This window comes from Polypterus senegalus, chromosome 4 (assembly GCF_016835505.1).
Source record: "Polypterus senegalus isolate Bchr_013 chromosome 4, ASM1683550v1, whole genome shotgun sequence".
Lineage (NCBI taxonomy): Eukaryota > Metazoa > Chordata > Cladistia > Polypteriformes > Polypteridae > Polypterus > Polypterus senegalus.
The window spans coordinates 89,577,983-89,596,148 of NC_053157.1; the positions used below are offsets into that span (position 1 = coordinate 89,577,983).

The following is an 18,166-nucleotide window of genomic DNA, read 5'->3' on the forward strand; positions in this document are numbered from 1 at the left end:
ATGTTTGAAACTTGAAGGGAAGCATTTTAACTTTGCTTAGTGGAATTAAAACTTCACAGTAGTGCTGTTTCTGAAATAAAATCTCCATTCTCTACATCTTTCCTTAGGCAATTACAAATCACCAGAAGAGGAAAATTCCCACACATCAATTCTTCTCTTTATCTTCTTCAAACCTAGTGACTGATATCTCTTCAATCTGTAAAGCTAGCTTTTTTCAAGATGATGACTCTACTGATAGCAGTAATAATGGTTAGTAATGCCTTTTTTTCTTCTTCTTCTAGTTAAAAATGCAAAAGCGTTTAGTGTCTGTATTTCATGATTTAACAAATATTCCTTTATTTATAAAATTTCAGGTATAATTAAGTTTGAGCTTTAGTAATTTACTGTGTGTTGGGGAAAATGCAGGTTTTATTTCTAGTGTAGCTGTGATTTATCAAGGGTCTCCAAATAGTTCCTAATGCATCTACCAGAAAGGTGTACAAGCAGTTAGTATAACTTCCATCCATCCATTATCCAACCCAATATCTTAACTACAAGGTCTAACTACACAGGGTTCTGCTGGAGCCAATCCCAGCCAACACAGGGCTCAAGGCAGGAAACAAACCCCGGGCAGGGCGCCAGCCCACCGCAGGGCACACACACACACACACACACACACACACACACACACACACCAAGCACACACTAGGGACAATTTAGAATTGCCAATGCAGCTAACCTGCATGTCTTTAGACTGTGGGAGGAAACCAGAGTACCCAGAGGAAACCCACACAGACACGGGAAGAACATGCAAACTCCACGCAGGGAGGACCCGGGAAGCGAACCTGGGTCTCCTAACTGCAAGGCAGCAGCGCTACCCACTGCGTCACTGTGCTGCCGCCTCATTAGTATAACTTGTACAAAAAAAAAAATACAGTGAAAGTGTCTTCATTTTAAACCCTTTAGTGAAATTTAAAACAAACGGATTACACAAAAAAAAACAAAGGAGAAAGTTGATAATAAACACACCAAGAAAAAAAACTTCTTGTCTGCAACGTTCCTCTTAAGGATTAATTGTCTGCATTACATTTCTTAAAGTTTATATGTTACCACATACACTAGAAACTATGTTTGACATAGGTACATATGTATGTATGGTCATAATGCTATATACTCTAATGTCTTTTTGTCCAACATTTCATGTTTCTTGTTTCAGTCTGAGCTCATTGTATTCTGTTGTATAAATTCAGAAATATAGCATTCTATTAAATTGTTAGCTTATAGGGGGTTAAACAGAATCATCCATTATCTTTGAGAAAGCTATATTCTATTCAAATTAAGCAAATCTAAAGAAAATTTACTGTTAATATTAACTATTATTAAACTTTTATTATTATTATGTTTTATTAAAAATAAAAGGTGACAAAAGGTTTCTTCTCTGTTTCATTACAATCTTAGCTTTCTTATGTTAAACTTCAGTTCTATACTTAAAACTTGTGTTACTTTTGTATGGCAGACTTTCATAGGCTTTAATATGTTCATTGCAGTATGAAACTGTTTGCTCTCCATACTAGGGAATCCATAGTTTACCGGGAGCCCGGGATTCCCGGGAATGAAACTGCTGTAATTCCCGGAAAACCGGGAACGGCAAGGCTTGCATTTATAGCGTGTAAAAATCGATCAAGAAATAACAGAGTTATAGTTGAAAATAATTAAGTGGCATGTTTTTTTGGCCCACGGTGTAGTGTTTTTCAGATTCATTCAGTCAACCAGCAGCAGTTGTCAGTCTCCTGGCTCCCACTAAGACTGAGCACAGTGGAATGGGAGGAGTCTGCACTTGGCAGCTCACGAATGCCGGGACATGGCAGACTTCATTGACGTCTGTCAGACAACAGCTTTGAACAGCAACTTGAAATTGCAATACGTCAGTCTGTTGCATCCGCATTATCTGTGCCAAGAAATTTGCCATCACAGAATGATGACAAGAAACTGGATGCATCAGTAAAAGCTGATATGGCGGTGTTTCAGAGCAACGCAAGCGCGGGCGTTGTTTAGAACAAGTGTATCAGTATCTGATCAGGTAGATCGCGTTGCATTCAAAAAAAATTTTTTTTAAACGTTAGTCTATCATATATTCTCCCTATGGCATTTGCCACTTGATTGACATACAGGGTGGCCAGTCTGAGATCTCTTTTCTTCTAACACACTGGTCATCCCACATGCACCCATACAATCAGATTGTGATTCAGACTACGAATGTCATGAATATAATTACCCCGATCTACAGTACATGCTGTCAAATAAATGAACCACATGCAGTGGCTTCGCCCCTGACGGTGACGTGCAGTGTGTATGTACGCCTGATGAGCCAAGAATTAGTGTTGGTCGTTCTACAGCCCTTCACATATGAGATGCCCCTGCATTGTGTCATCCCTGGGATTCCCGAATTCTCGGAATGGATTCCCTACTCCATACCGTAAACTGCAAGGCAGATCATAAACTGTACTAGTCTGTAGTTAGAATGAACAGAAATAATTATAAAGTTCCATTTACAATTTAGGTTGTAGGGGTTATAATCAAACCTTCCATTGACCATGCATTAATATATAGGCAAACATTTTAGCATAACTAAAAAAAAATACTTCATCAATTCATTCTTCACCAAAATACTGAATCAATTTAACATAGCCTAAATAACAAATAGCTCTTACACAACTGTACCTACAAAAAATGAAACTTGTAAAACTATGTATGCCACTTGCCATGGGAAGTTCCTTTATAGATCTCATATTAACTTAAAACTTTGTGTAGGTGCAGAAGCTTTTAATAACTCCCCTGTCACCTCCTACAAGTAACCATAGATGGCATAAAAAAACACCTTTTCAAATATTCTTGTTCTAATCTCTGTATAAATTTAGCCATGTTCCTGAGTGCCATCTTAATTGTAGACCTTGGGAGGACAGAGGAAAAAAGGCAGAAATCAAAACTTCAGTGAATGTTAACTTAAGGTATTACTTACTCAATTGGAGAATTGCTAACTATTTTTTGCTGTTCTCTCGGCAGTAGTCATAAAGTTAAAAAAAAAAAGTGACAGTAACTATAATTGAACCAACATCTGTGCAGCATTCTGTTGCAGAAAAAAATAGTTTTGAAACAAAAGTCAGAGTTAATAACAAAGGTCTTAGAATAACTGAATGCTGACAAAGTGTGTGTGCTATTGGTGGGGACACCAGTAGACTCTTTGATCTGTGAGCTTGCAGTGGTCATTGGAGAAACATCCATTGGTGGCAGTTTGATATAGTGCATCACTTTAAAACGTTTAATATCACAATTCTATAGGCTACTAATCATAGCCAAATTGAACATAGCACAATTGTACAAGTTTCCAGTTAACACACAAGGCCGGCATGTACCCTTACATGTTTGTTTATTTTATCATTTTGTATATTTCAAGTTTTTCAGTAGAAAGAGCAATAGCACTATCCCATCATGCAGAGCAAAGATCACTGCCAATGCGACATACAGAAGTCTTTGCACTGCCTTTTGTTGATTTCTTAAGGGATGGAGTATGGGTCATCCATGTGCCTATTATGGCCTATTCCAGGTGACAGAGGCAATCTTTGTTTCTGCTCTGTGTTGTACAGTACTGCACAAAACCATCTCAATGTGGAAAACCTTTGTGGAGCTGTACAGCAATACACTACCCAACAAGTCCAAACCCGGACGTGTACCTTTAATTGAACCAGTGAGTCCATTCAATCACCGACCGGGTCTGGGAAAACCTTTCATTATATCTCCTATCATCTGGTGTTTGTGGGTTAGCGAGCGGTGTGTGAAGCTAGTTTCTGAGGGGGTAACCACTATTACCTGAAAGAAACATTATACAACTGGTTTGTAATGTATTAAACATGGAGCCAGGACACTTTGCTACAAAGTTAGTCAGACACATTTGAAAGAAAGTGTTTTCTGTTTACAAAAGCAGATTCATTTTGTGATGGTGCCTGAATTGCAAGTTGTGTACATTCAATTACAACGATTACATTAGAAAAATCCACATTTGTTACAATTGCCTTATGATCTTGGACTGCCCACCCTGGCCATAAGGAAACTGCATGTATCTGGATAGCATCTTAATTATACCATCTCACATGGATGTCATGACATGGCTTATTGATAATTGTAAGGTTCCTGCCTGTTCAGCCAGTTAATACTGAAAAGTGCTTGTTGCCAAATACCCTTTGGTTGTTAGAACCTGTTACAGAACAGGATTTGCGTGATTTCCACGTGATGTCTGTAATGTAGGCTATAATTCAGCACATAACTCCAACAGTTGCAACTCTAGGAAGTCATTTGTCATTATAAGCCAAAAAGTCATTGCAATCCCTGAAAACTTGCTCCTTGTATAGCATTCAATTGCTGATATTCTGTTAGAAAACTAATGCTGTTGTTGCCAGTTATGACATTTAAACACACAGCACACCCTTTTCATAGACTAATTAGACTAAGGCAATAAACATTAAGTATATGTATCAGAAGTTATTACCAACATTGAAGACAACTGCATTGGGAGAATATTTAATTTAACTGTGATATAATTAGTACAAGAATATTGGAATGTAACACGCATCTTTGAAATGTACAATGAAAGAAGATTGTCCTGCTTCTTGGTGTCACTACAATACCAACACCAAAAAAGTCAGCATAGGAGTTATGATAGTTGAAATTTGCCCGTTATGTCAATTTTCATACAAAGTTCATGTATTACATATCCCAGAGTTTGAATAATAAATGTCTTACACACACTTCGGAGTGTAAGCACATTTTATACATTAGGCTCCTGGAGAGGGACTCGACATAGACCGGCCATGATATCCAGTAACTTTGAGAGGATCCCACGAACCCTCAGGAAGTCCCACAGGGCAGCTCGAACAACTGAGTCAAACAATTTACGAATATCGACAAAGGCTGCATAGAAACTCTGCCAATATCCACTTTTGCACTCTCAGTGCCAGGATGTGGTCGATGGTAGACTTCTAAGGGCTCGTTTATACTTAAAGCTTAGAACGTGTACGCGCCCACATCATGGCTGGCACGCATTCCCAGCGTTCATTTGATGCATCCTCTGAGCAGGTCGTCAGAAATTAACGCGACTCGTACACGAGTTGCAGCACTAGCACAAAATCGGTGGGGGGCGCAGTGTGCTAAAAGTTGGAATGTGATATCAGAGTCTCTGGTTAATATCTACATGTGACAGAAAGCCGCTTTGCGGATCCTATGAGATCAATGTGCACGCTTCGATGTTTGATCAATGGTTCGACGTAGTGAAGTAAAATGCCGACATACAGATGCATTTGTGATGCTTTTACATTAAAGCGTCTTGTATTCCTGACCATAATGATACGATACATTTTAAAAGTCTCATATACCGTCTTCTGTGCTGTCTTTTTTTTTCCTAGGGCTTCTTCTGGACCTGACAGCAGCGGCAAACAGCAGTAGATCGCCACACAGAACACATTAAATGTATGATAGTCCAACTCTCTGCACATTTAAAATCCTTAGATTTATACTTGATATCAGTTTCATGGTGAAATGCATTAAAGTATGTATGTTACATTTTACAGATAAATCATTCATTTCGTTTAAATAATGAATACTGTTAATAATTACACACATGGAGTGACACGGAGGCAGAGCGGCAGCACTGCTGTCTCACAGGGAGTCACGTTGCTGGTATTCTCTGCCTGGAGTTTGCATGTTTTCCTTCTGGGTTTCCACAGTGAACTCCGGTTTCCTTCCAAAGATATGCAGATTTGGTGACACTAAAATAACACTACTGTATGTGAGTGCTTGTATTCACCTTGCGATGAGCTGATGCCTGTCCAGGGATTGTTTCAGCCTTGTGCCCAATGCTTGCTGGAATGGACAAATCCCTGGATTGATGGATTCAATCATTAAACCTCCTTTTCAGACATATTGCGGTAAGGTGTCATCGTAATTTAATAGGTGTTCCAGGCAATTCACAACACAGCAAAGCCAAACCTGTTCTCACCGTGATGATATCTCGCTCTGCCACCTGGTGGATTCCTCCAGAATTCTGTAAAGTACACGCACAAGCATAAACAGTACAACTCTTGTGTAGCAGGAGAACCTGCTGCAACATGCGTTGCGTGACAGGAAAACTAGACTGTTCCGGTCGCTGGTAGGTGAGCAAGTGATCACGGATCCTGCTGAGGACGACCCTAGCAAGGACCTTATCCGGCACTGAGAGCAGTGTTATTCCTTCTGTAGTTGCTGCAATCCAGTCAATCACCATTCCCTTTCCAGATAGGGATGACAAGTCCCATTTTTCAGTCAGTTGGGATGATGCCAGTCTCCCAAATGGAAGCAAAGATTGCTTGCAATACCAGGAGGACAGCCTTACCACCAGCCTAGAGAAGTTCACCCTGGATACCACAGATCCCAGTAGCCTTTCCTCCCCTCCGCTGGTTCACCACCTGTGCAATCTCAGTGAGATTGGGTGGTTCACAGCTAATTGGAGGATCAGCCTCGAGTACCATGGACCCAGAGATAGCCAACGTCCTAGCTGGAGGATCAGCTTTGAATCTTTGCACAAGCTTTGCACAACTTCTTCATGTCTACGTGGGTTTTTCACTGGGTGTTCCCAAAGGTGTAAAGATTTGGTTATTCAAAACCGCCCCCTTTGTCAGTATGTATAGGCCCTTACTTAGAGTGTTGCCCATTCCTGAGTTGGTGGCTTGTGCCCAGTGTCGCCAGGAGAAGCTCAAGTCCCCCCACAACACTAAATTAGATTAAGTGGGTTTGAAAAAAATTGAGTATAGTCCAGTAATTCCAGTACTTAAGCCTTAGTGATGCCAAATGTAACCTTCTGAAAATATGGATAGCAATACAATAAATATAATACAAATGCATATGTAATAGAGTAGTACAAGCATAGTGAGTGAAGAATTTCTTGTAATGAGGTATTAGAATATTGTGTCTTATGATAAGGAAGAATGGTTATATTAAATTTAGAGACATGAAATTTGTTACTATTTGCCATTTTTTTATGAACATTCAGATCTAAATATGTTAACTTTAAAGAAACTGGAACAACACAGGTGAGTAAAGATTATTTCAATGTAGGCTCTGTAGCTGCTTCAGGTAAGTTTCAAATGTTGCATGATTGCACTGGATTTGCAAAGCAAATATCAGATTCAGTTCTAACAAATCAGAAAGACAAAAAACAAGGGTGGGATCTCCAGTATACACCCTTATTTAATGTCCAGGTTGGCTGTGTGAAAGACAGCAAAAGAATGTTGCAAAATTTCACATGATGTATACTTTCTTGTAGCATATGAGTAAACTTCTAAAATAGCTAAGGTCTGTCCTTGTTGGAAGGTGGATTCTAAATAAATGGCCACTGTAGAGGCTGTTTAAGCAGGACAAGAAGCGGAAGAGGCAGAGTTGGCAATATGCAGACCAGAAACTGTCAGAAGTCTTTCAGTGGGGTCTCCTACAATATATAGTAAATAGATTATTAGTGGTGGCGTCACATCATAAACTTCCCTGTATTTTTGTTGACCCAACACCAGTGAGACATTCCTGACACTCATGTGCATGACACAAGATTAAGAAACACCTCAGTCTTTGTTGAGAAAGCTCATAATTTAACGTGTCTTGGATTATTTTTCAGAGCTATTAATAGTTTTGACTATATCTGTATAAGAGAAGACAAATTGTTTCATAGACTAAATAGGCAAGTGTCATTACTGACTTTAACAAAAATGAAGTTGATACGCTGCTGTGATGGTGATCGTTTTGACAGCCTAATTTAGTTACTGCACACATGTCAGTCATCTACAAATTGACAATCTGCATTTATTTGGAAAACTGGTCATGAACATGTAAAGCAACCTAAACTACTAACCAATTTTAACTTTTTCTTTGCATTTCATAAGTAAATGAAACAAGAAATGAAATGTCAGTGTCAAAAAGACATTGAAATTCAAAACCACACTTGTTTTAATCAACTGCCGGTGTCCTGAAATGAACGCATTTTGAGTCCAAGGTGTGGATTAATAGCCACAGGTGTTATCAGCTGCAGCAGGAAAGTTTCACTAGAGAAAACACGATTAAGAAATTATTTGTCTGTAGCACTGAGGAAAATTATTCTCATGAAAGGCTGACTGTGTGTGTGTGTGTGTATGTATATGTATACTGTATATATATATATATATATTTAGATAGATAGATAGATAGATATAGTTGAAATAGTTTTTACTGTCAAATAATGCAAAGAGTACGCGACACGTGTTTCACCCTAATTCTGGACTCATCAGGCATACATACTCACTGCATCCCCTCTCGTTACCTGGTAGGTAAACACCCATACCATCAGATTGTGATTCCAACTACGAATGCATTGAATATATATATACAGGGTATATATATATATATATATATATATATATATATATATATATATATATATATATATATAACATTAATTAACCCTTATCAGGCCACAGTCAAACAAAAAAATAACTGGATGAATGATATGTTATATGAAACCCATTTCCTGTTTTTGCTTAATTGTCTTTAGTTCAGAATTCCTGCAAAAACTTCTAAAAACGTTTTGTTTTTCAAGGTGTTCCCCTTCATAGCACTGCACTGGAAGAAAATATTAAAACTAGAAAGTCATTTCCAGAGGTTCAGGTAACATCTCCACAAATAAAAAAGAATCTTTCAGTTTTGAAGACTGCTCAACCCAATTTACCTTCATCATCAAAAGTAAATAGGAATGATGGTCCTGTAACACAAATGAGGAACAAGACTGTCAAATGGAATATAAAGAAAAATAAAACAATTTCAAAAAATGGGATAAACAGCAAGCAAAGACTGACTCGGAAGGTGCAAAGTAAAAAGAAAGTGAGGACTGATGGATCGAATGAGAGTGCAAAATTAAGGTAAGTTTCACACATTTTGTTTGTGTTAATTTTGATTTTAATGTTTTATTTTTTTTAATTCAGACATGTCTTTCTCTCATATGTTCACATACAGTTCATACAGATCCAGATAGTTGTTGATTTTTAATGCCTGCTAATCTTTGCATATGCTTTTTGTTATATCATCATATGTCAACTTAAGACTCCCATGCATAATCCATTTACTGTTTATTTAAAAACTGTCTTCAGTGTTTTTTAATTTCAGTTTATTTATACTAAATGCATTTAATTTAATCGCCATTCTTTACTCTGTTATAAATACTGTATAATTAAAACAGAAATAACACCACAATGCTAGTCATTAAAACAACATACAGTATGAGAACAGAAAATTGACAGATTTTCTTTTTTTAGTACTACCATTTTTTAAAACTCTAAATGACAACAAAGACAAAAATATGGTCCCAGATTTCAACTATGTGTAGTTAAATGGTTGCTGAGTCCAATGTTGTTGATTGCCATGGAATACAGTAAAGATCCAACACTGTCTTTTGTTGGGGAAAGAAAAAATTCTGTCCTTACGTTGTGTTCCAAGATCAGGATGGAGAAAATAGCCACACTAATGTCGCCACTCAATAACACAGAATGGAAAAGATGTAGTAAAGTTCATTAAAGGTTATTGATTCATTTATTAAAAAGCAATATGAACAGCTTCCTCAGCAGATTGAATGAGATATAACTATATTCTTGGTCCTTACAATACTTTCTAATACTTCTTGACTTAGTCTGTATGTAACCTGTCTTATTTTACTGTGTCCATGATAGTAAGCCAACTTCTTGCTTGAACCACTACTCAGAACCTTCTTGTGCTTTGTTGTTCACTTGACCTTTATCTGGATTCATAATATGTTTGAACAAGTATCTGACATTTGTTAACTATTTAATACTATTTTAGAGATAGATGCTATATATTTATTTTAATATGGAAATCATACCACCTGCGTGGAGTTTGCATGTTCTCCCTTTGTCCTGCGTGGGTTTCCTCCGGGTACTCCGGTTTCCTCCCATAGTCCAAAGACATGCAGGTTAGGTGGATGGGTGATTCTGAAGTTGTCCCTAGTGTGTGGTTGTGTGTGTCCTGCGGTGGGTTGGCGTCCTGCCTAGGATTGGTTCCTGCCTTGTGCCCTGTGTTGGCTGGGATTGGCTCCAGCAGACCCCCCATGACCCTGTGCTTGGATTCAACGGGTTGGGAAATGGATGGATGGACACTTAATGCACAGTGACTATACTACCACTAAGTCTAATTTTGACAGAAAGATATCCCAAGTATTTTCACTGTATTGCATAATAAGAGCAAATAGAGTTTAGATAACCATTGTGGTCTAGGTATATATTACCTGTTAAAATGTTGTAGCTATGTTTTGGTAGGGCATGATTGCATTGCCATATAAACAGTAACTTTAACTTACTTTAGTTATTCGTTTAGATGTGCCATCAGATGGTGAATGCTGTGCAGCCTCTGACTTGCACTTGTACTGCTATTTTTAGGCACATTTGTTGAGTTGGGTGTTTTGAGGACTGGAATTTGTATCTCCGGTGTCTCTTCATTATCAACTCTCTTAACAGCAGTTCTTTCCATCACCTTTTGATGAGGTGTGACACATTGTTTATTTTGAATGCATATTTTGTAATTCAATTTTTCACAAACATAGCACCGAATTCTTTAAACTTGACATTGATTCTGACATATATTGTTGTTACTGACAATATATTGTTCACTTTTACCACTAATCCATTGATATCTTTGAATACCACTGTATAATTTGATTTTACAAGAAAAGATTTCCCTTGCAACGGGTTATGTTTATTTTTCACACATGCAATGTGCTCTCTGCAATGATGACACATTTATATGTTTAATTGTGGACAGTTTATTGTAGTCAGAAGCTCACTCTCTGTTGGATCTGGTTAATAAGCACCACTGATCTTTGCAGTTCAAAATCACCATACTCTACTTTGAGCACAGCCTTCCTGAGGTACTGAATTGCTTTAGAAATGTGACAGTCGGTGAGTTCTCTACTTGTTCCCACTCAGTTTTAAGCAAAATACACTTATGGTTGTCTCTGTATGTATATATTCAACATCTGGCTCAGGGAGACTAGGCAGACTCAAAGCCACAGCAGAATCACAAGACAAGCTTCTGAGAGTCAGCAGCTCATGTGGTAGCTTGTGTGCAAGTCCAGTGTTGTGTTTTCACATCATCTGCCAGAAAAGGACACACATCTGGATTTAGCAGGCAAACTAAACTGGCTGACTAAACTGTAAGGCGATGGTGTTTTGGTATTGACATAAAAACTAAGTATGTTATGCACAAAAATATCCCAGAGGATAAAAATCATAGGGAAAAGTTTATGCACAATAAAGTTATTAAATCATTGTATAAAATTATATATATATATATATATATATATATATATATATATATATATATATATATATATATATATATAAATGTGTGTGTGTGTGAAAACTGAATCTTGACACATCATTTTTAATTAAAAATGAAGCTTTTTATAAGAATGCAAAATAATTAGCTTTCTTTGGTAATTGCAGCTTACTCTGTAGGTTTTACTTGGTTGTTATCACAATGAACAGTTATAATTGATGTTGTTTTTTTTTAGTTAGTTAGTTTTTTTAGTTTTAGTTAAATTCCTGAAAATAATTCTTATTAATGCCAAGTAATGTATCAGTTTTCATTGGCCACATATTTTGTGTAAGAATAATTAGCCTCTGTATGTTTTAATACTTGAAAGTTGCTTAACATGAAACAGGGTTCAATTGATGTATTTTTTAGAGTTCTGAACATCAATTAAACAGCTAATTAAAAATAACTGGTATACAGGACTGTGGCCAACTAATGTGTAATAAAAATAATTAAATGTTCCATCATGGTATTGTAGCTTTATATAACATAAACAATTTAACCCTTTTACATTTAATTTGTAGCTCTTTTTTGAGATTGCCAAATGTGCCCAAAGATTCCAAGCAATTAGAAAAGGATGACTCAGGATACACCATGGGTAATGTATGTATCACATTTAAATTCATCCTTGATGTTTGTTTCTTTAGAACAGTATGATATGTGTAACATACTTGTTAACTATCCGTGGTCTTTGGGCTGTGTACAAACAAAATGCAGTCATTTATATTGATATTTACAATAGAGATACAGTCAATTTAATATGACTTAGACTCATTTGAAAACACCAAAGCCATCAGATTTTGTACCTGAAGTAATTTTAGACTTGACATTGAAATATTATACGAAAACACACAGTGCAATTTGCAAAATTGATATTCCAAAAAAAAAAAAATCTTTATGTTTAATTAAGATCTCTACTTTTGTTTTGTGGGGGATAAAATAGAAAATAATTTCCACAGTCTTGCCTTAAATGACTTTCAAAGCTATACTAATCACCCTGATCTTGCTCTACAACCTTAATAAATGCAATTTTTGTAAATCTTATACAAATCTTCATGCGTACACTAAAGGCAAATGGAAAAGGGGGAGGGTGATTATGTAGAATTCTGAAATGTTAGCTTTTGTTTCAAGGATGAAATCAAGACAGAACATGTCAGACCTTTTTAATCATTTTATCTATTTCATGATCTGTACCTATCATCTGTGCCAACAATAATATCCTGTAGGCCTTTTCTTAAATCTTTGTAATCAAGGTTCTCTTTGCATCATCTGACCAAAAATCCTAGTGGGATCCTGCAAGAATACATACTTATATTTAGGACTAATTGGTAACACTTCACCTAATATATATTTAAGATGGATTACCTTGCTACCTGATATACAGTAGAATGTGATTAGTGAAATTTGACCTATACAGCCCTGCTATAAGAGCTGTGTATACATAGCCAACCAAGGAATGTATTGGGGGTTAGAGAGAGAGATTTTGTAGGCAATAATTTTTCCCATATTGATTGCCACAGTGACACTTTCTTATTGATGTCAATATAAAATCAGGATGTTATTTTAATACAAATTGAATGCATTATTATTGAGCAAAACTCACAATAATTTTTTTCCTTTCTCTCTAAAATTCCAGTTAACTACTTGTTGGCACGTGGAACAGAAAATTGTCCCAGCTTATAGTTGGCAGTCAACAATTTTTTTTTTCCAGGAAATTCTTAAATATAAAGTTCAGACTCCAGACTGACTGCAGTTATAATCCAGTTCCTGCTAGTTTTTAGATAATGTAGGATGCATTACCTATGACATCCATTCTAAAGTGTTCACATCTATAGGACAGTACTTTGAAGAGCTGTGTTTGTACATCTGTGTTTTACTTTTTAACCACCCCAAAACCTCACCTTCAAATAGGGATTGCCTCTGAATTACTTTTAAGATGTTCCAACAGATTTTTAGTAGAACTTAACTTTGAGCATTGACTAAATTACTTTGTAGAAATCTCAAATGTTTTGCAGCCTTTCACTGTATGCAAGGGATCATTGTGCTGCCTGATTATGAATGATTGAGTATGAGAATGAGTATTCTGCAAACTATTGCATATTGTCCTTAAAGAATTCTCTGTATTACCCTCCATAAATTATTTAAACTATTCTGAAATGATTCCTCATTCTGGGCAAATATACAGTGCATCCGGAAAGTATTCACAGCGCATCACTTTTTCCACATTTTGTTATGTTACAGCCTTATATATATATATATATATATATATATATATATATATATAAAATCCTGGGACGAGACGTTTTTCAAGTCCCACGAGATGAGACTTTGGCCATGAGATTTGTTCAAGTCACGCCCGCCTCTCAACCATATTCAACCGTACACATGGTACTCTCATTTGTGTTAATGCTTTTGTCAGACACAGTTCCTGCTTTCTCAGCTCTTATACATGTTACCATGTTCCCAATTAAAGAACACATATTACGTACAAATCTTATTGAAGAATTTCATCACGAAGGGTTTTAAACAGAAAAAATGAGTATGTGAGCAATCCTACCACCGAGAAACGATGAAGTCAAACGAATGAACACCAAATAAGTTGATCGGTTACACAGCAGATTGGTTAAATGCATATCAATAGACTACGCTAAAACAGTTGGTGGTGATCGTGCGGAACATGAAAACATCAACTTGAAATATTCCGAAGAATATCTACAACCATTAACACTGTCTGGTCTTCCGCATGAATTACTGTAGAAAGAAGGATGTATCCAAGAAAAGTAATGTAATAAATCTTCTGCGGATAACATTAGACAATAAAGGAGATCTTGATATGCTATTCGTATTTAAATGTTAACAGTTTCCCATTAGAATAACTTTTGCAAAGACAATTAACAAATCTGAGAGCCAAACATTTGAAAAAGTAATTTTATTTAATAGAGAGAAAGAAACTAAATTCAATCACGGGCAGTTATACCTTGCGTTGTCACAATCAAAGTCCAAACACAGAATCAAAATTCAATGCGATATTGATGAAAATTTAATTGAAAAAATTTACAGTACAAGTGTAAGTTTAAAATGTATTTGCGTGTTCATTTCAAATCCAAACAGAACAAAAAGTATTATGCAACCAATAACTAACGCAACATGAAACATAATTTTCCTTCAAATTATTACATTTCACTCTTTTTTTTATATGGTTAATTACTCGCTGTAATGTAAAATAGTTAGTTCTATTATGTATATGTAACAATTCCCATGAAAATTAAAATCGATTTAAATTGTAAATCTGCATCCCCATACGCGAGCAGCAAAACTTCAAAGAGCGGAGGCCTGGAGGTTGGCAAGTGAAGCGAGAAGGGGGCAAAGCCCCCTAGTATGTAATATACAGTGGAACCTCGGTTTGCAAGCATAATTCATTCCGGAAACGTGTTTGCAGTCCAAAGCACTCATATATCAAAGTGTATTTCCCCATAAGAAATAATGGAAACTCGGATGATTCGTTCCACAACCCAAAACTATTCATATAAAAATGATTAATACAAAATATAAAGTAAAAATACATAAAACAAATTAACCTGCACTTTACCTTTGAAAAGAATCATGGTTGATGTGAGTGAGTTTCTAAATTCTTGTGGGATTTCATCCAAACTGGACGACATGCGGAAGAACATCCCAAAGCAATCCCAGTCCCCCAGCGCTGTAGCAGTTCGCTGTAAAAAGCGAATCCAGAAAGATCACGGACATGCTATTAGCTCCTGCCGTCTGTGGGTGATACAAGGAACATTATAAATGCGCAAGGCACAGTACTACTTGGCCACAACCCTGCCTGAGAGTGAAAGGAGAGTGAAAGATCCTTCTACAATAAATAACTGCGCTGTTGCTGTTTCAAGCTGAATAAAGCTGGTGGTGCAAGACGGGGACTCGCACGTCACAATACACGCACACACACACACAGAGTCACATTGCTGTAGTAAACAGTATACGCTCATATGGATGCTGACTATATATGAGTGAGGCACGCTGACTCAGACGGAGAATAGGAGACGATTGCCCACAATCCCACAGCGAGAGAGAGAAAGAGAAGAACCATCAGCTCAGTTTTGATTACATGACATTCAGCAGACAAAGCATATACATACTACTCTTATTGCAAGATGTTGCTTGTTTATCCAGTCAAAATTTATTAAAAATTTTAGCTCGTCTTGCAAAACACTTGTAAACCAAGTTGCTCGCAAACCGAGGTTCCACTTTAACATAATATAATATGTGAGTTGTGCGTAAGATTTTAAGATTTAAAGTGTGACTTACACAGAAGTAAAATAAAGAAATGATTTGATTTTAATTTTGATATTTTGCAGATGAATTCAAGACTAACAGCTTACAATGACATTCCATCCACATCTGCGAAATTAGTTTCTAAAAGAAAAAGTGTGACAAATAGTGCTCGTCCTTCATTAAGGCAACAAAAGCCAGTGATGGATGATTCACCTTTATCATCTGAAGATTCTTTAAGTGATGAAGATCCTGCCTCGGTTAGTAGTATTCATGTAAGAGCTGAAAAAATAAATACTTTATTGGAAGTGGTAGTCAGTTATAAATGTAGTTGCTATTTTTCATTATTGTTATAATAATTTCCAATATACATATACAGACATGGCTGGCAAAAATTTTATTCTTAAGTTAAAGGAGTAGCATCAATTTCAACATTCTTTGTTAAATTTGGTTTTATTTTGGAATGTTCAAACCTAGTTTTTAAGTGGTGAATTTTACAGAAGAGTATTGTTCTTCTCTTGCTTTTTTTTGACAATAACACAAATTTACTGTAGAACACATTCAAATGTGTTTTATGTTGAAAGAACACGTGAAGAAGTAATTTTGCCAAAGTTCAGTAATCCTTTTGGATTTTGGAAGGACTGACATATTCATGTTCAGAAAATCCTTCATTACTTCCAATTTTCTATGAACACTTTTTTGAATATATTAATTGTGTGAATTCCTAAATAAAGGTGATGGTTATGTTTCTGTAATGCACATACCCATTGTAGTTATTTGAAAGATATAAAGTATTGCTTTTTCTAACCAGGAGAGACCAGTTCATAAAAAGAGATGTCATACACTTGGAAAGAGAAGAGCAGCATTTTCAACTTCTAGTTCTTCAGGTAATCAGTTATCAATTGTATTGTTTGAAAATGTATCTCAGTTGTGCTGTTTTAACATTCATATGAAACAAACTATGAGGCATTGAGTTAGAGCATAAGGTGATGATTTTGAAACATTCTTTTTATTTGTGTGGTTTTTTTTTTATTCAATCCAGTAAATGTAAAATAATTAAAAGAGTTGAAACTAAGGGTAAATATAAAAGAAGCACCCACTCCCGATTTCTCTCACTCGACCCTGAAATCTGTGAAGAAGAAAATGAAGGAGTAGAATGTGGAACCAGAATGTCCTTGAAGACCAGCACCAGATACACCCCTATGCTGCAGGGTAGAAAGTCACCATTTTATAAAATTCTCAGCCACCCAGCCCTCAACCGGCTCTACTGCAAAAACATTCTGGTTAACACTGAAACCAAATACCCCACTGATCTGCTGAACAGAGATTTTGAAAAGAACCATATTGTAAAAAGTGAACTGGGGTTTCTATTGAGAAGCCAGAGCTAGCCTGGCTGCAGTCATCCCTAGTGAGAGAAGCCTCCACTGTAAAAAGGCAAAGACGGCGAGTGGAAAGGTTCAGAAAATGAAAATAGGAGTTTAGAAAGGAATAGCTGTAGGTAAGAATGAGAAAAAGAATTCAGAGATGAAGGAACAATAGGAACAGATGGGTGGGCAGTGTCAAAACACATGGGGAAAAAAGTGCCTGGGGCATTATGGGAGAAATCGCATTAGGCAATGGTGGCCAGTCCTGTAGCCTAACAGTTTTGTAGAAGTAAGATACAGGGTTACAAATTTAATTATGCATTATTGATGATTCAGGTTTTTGGATGAGAGAGAAATGTTTTAGTGCTCCAGCATGATGGGGCGAGAGGAAGAGAGGTCACTCTTCAATATTGAGTATAGTGGTAAAGGCCTGTAAGCATATTTTGTGTAAAACAGCATACAGAGCGGAAATAGGTTTCAGATGGGGAGACAGAGACCAAGAGAAATCAAAAAGAGGATGGTAAGGAAAAGGCAAACAAAAACCCCAAATGTCCTAAAGACAAACCTTAGCTGGAGATCAAAGAAAAACAAAGAGGATGGATAGAGAAATGGGACTGTGGCCACTAGAACATCCTGAAGCATTTAAAATATTTCTAAGTGTTAATTCCTTGATATGTCAAAGATTGGGGGTTGGGTGGGGACGCGAAGCACCACACAATGAAAAGTGCCTCTTTGTGAAAGAGTGGCATCTAGTTGTGACAGCCAGGACAGGACCCAAGGAGGTTTTTAACATGATCGTATGTCCCAGTGGCATAGGGAGTAAGAGGACCAAGATTAAGGGGATGTGGTTCAGTTTCAGGGAGGAAACAGATAGATATGGAAAAGAACAGTATTGAAAACCAGATTTCTTTTAACAGGAAAGCAGGATGGGTAGATGGAGGGACAATCCAACTTTAAATCGGGCAAATGCCCAGTGATATCATTCTATGTCGGGTAAAGACACTCATTTTGTATATTGCAAGTTTTTGAGTGGAAAGAGTAGTAGCACAATCCCGTCATGCAGTGCCCAGATCACTGCCAGTGCGACATGCAGAAGTGTTTCCACTGTCTTTTGTTGATTT

At 36.7% G+C, this 18,166-nt stretch overlaps 1 protein-coding gene across 3 annotated transcripts in view; it reads left to right on the plus strand.

The window, feature by feature from the left end:
• The window catches only part of cenpu (centromere protein U), a 110,609-nt gene that overhangs the window by 42,050 nt on the left and 50,393 nt on the right, over positions 1 to 18,166 (plus strand). For 2 of the 3 annotated variants that reach the window (XM_039751013.1, XM_039751012.1), the window contains exons 3-7: positions 108 to 249; positions 8,627 to 8,945; positions 11,931 to 12,009; positions 15,768 to 15,956; positions 16,493 to 16,568. In XM_039751013.1, the coding sequence (XP_039606947.1) occupies positions 108 to 249; positions 8,627 to 8,945; positions 11,931 to 12,009; positions 15,768 to 15,956; positions 16,493 to 16,568 (805 nt within the window). The remainder of the gene's footprint in view (positions 1 to 107; positions 250 to 8,626; positions 8,946 to 11,930; positions 12,010 to 15,767; positions 15,957 to 16,492; positions 16,569 to 18,166) is intronic. The other variant, XM_039751014.1, reaches the window with a different exon arrangement.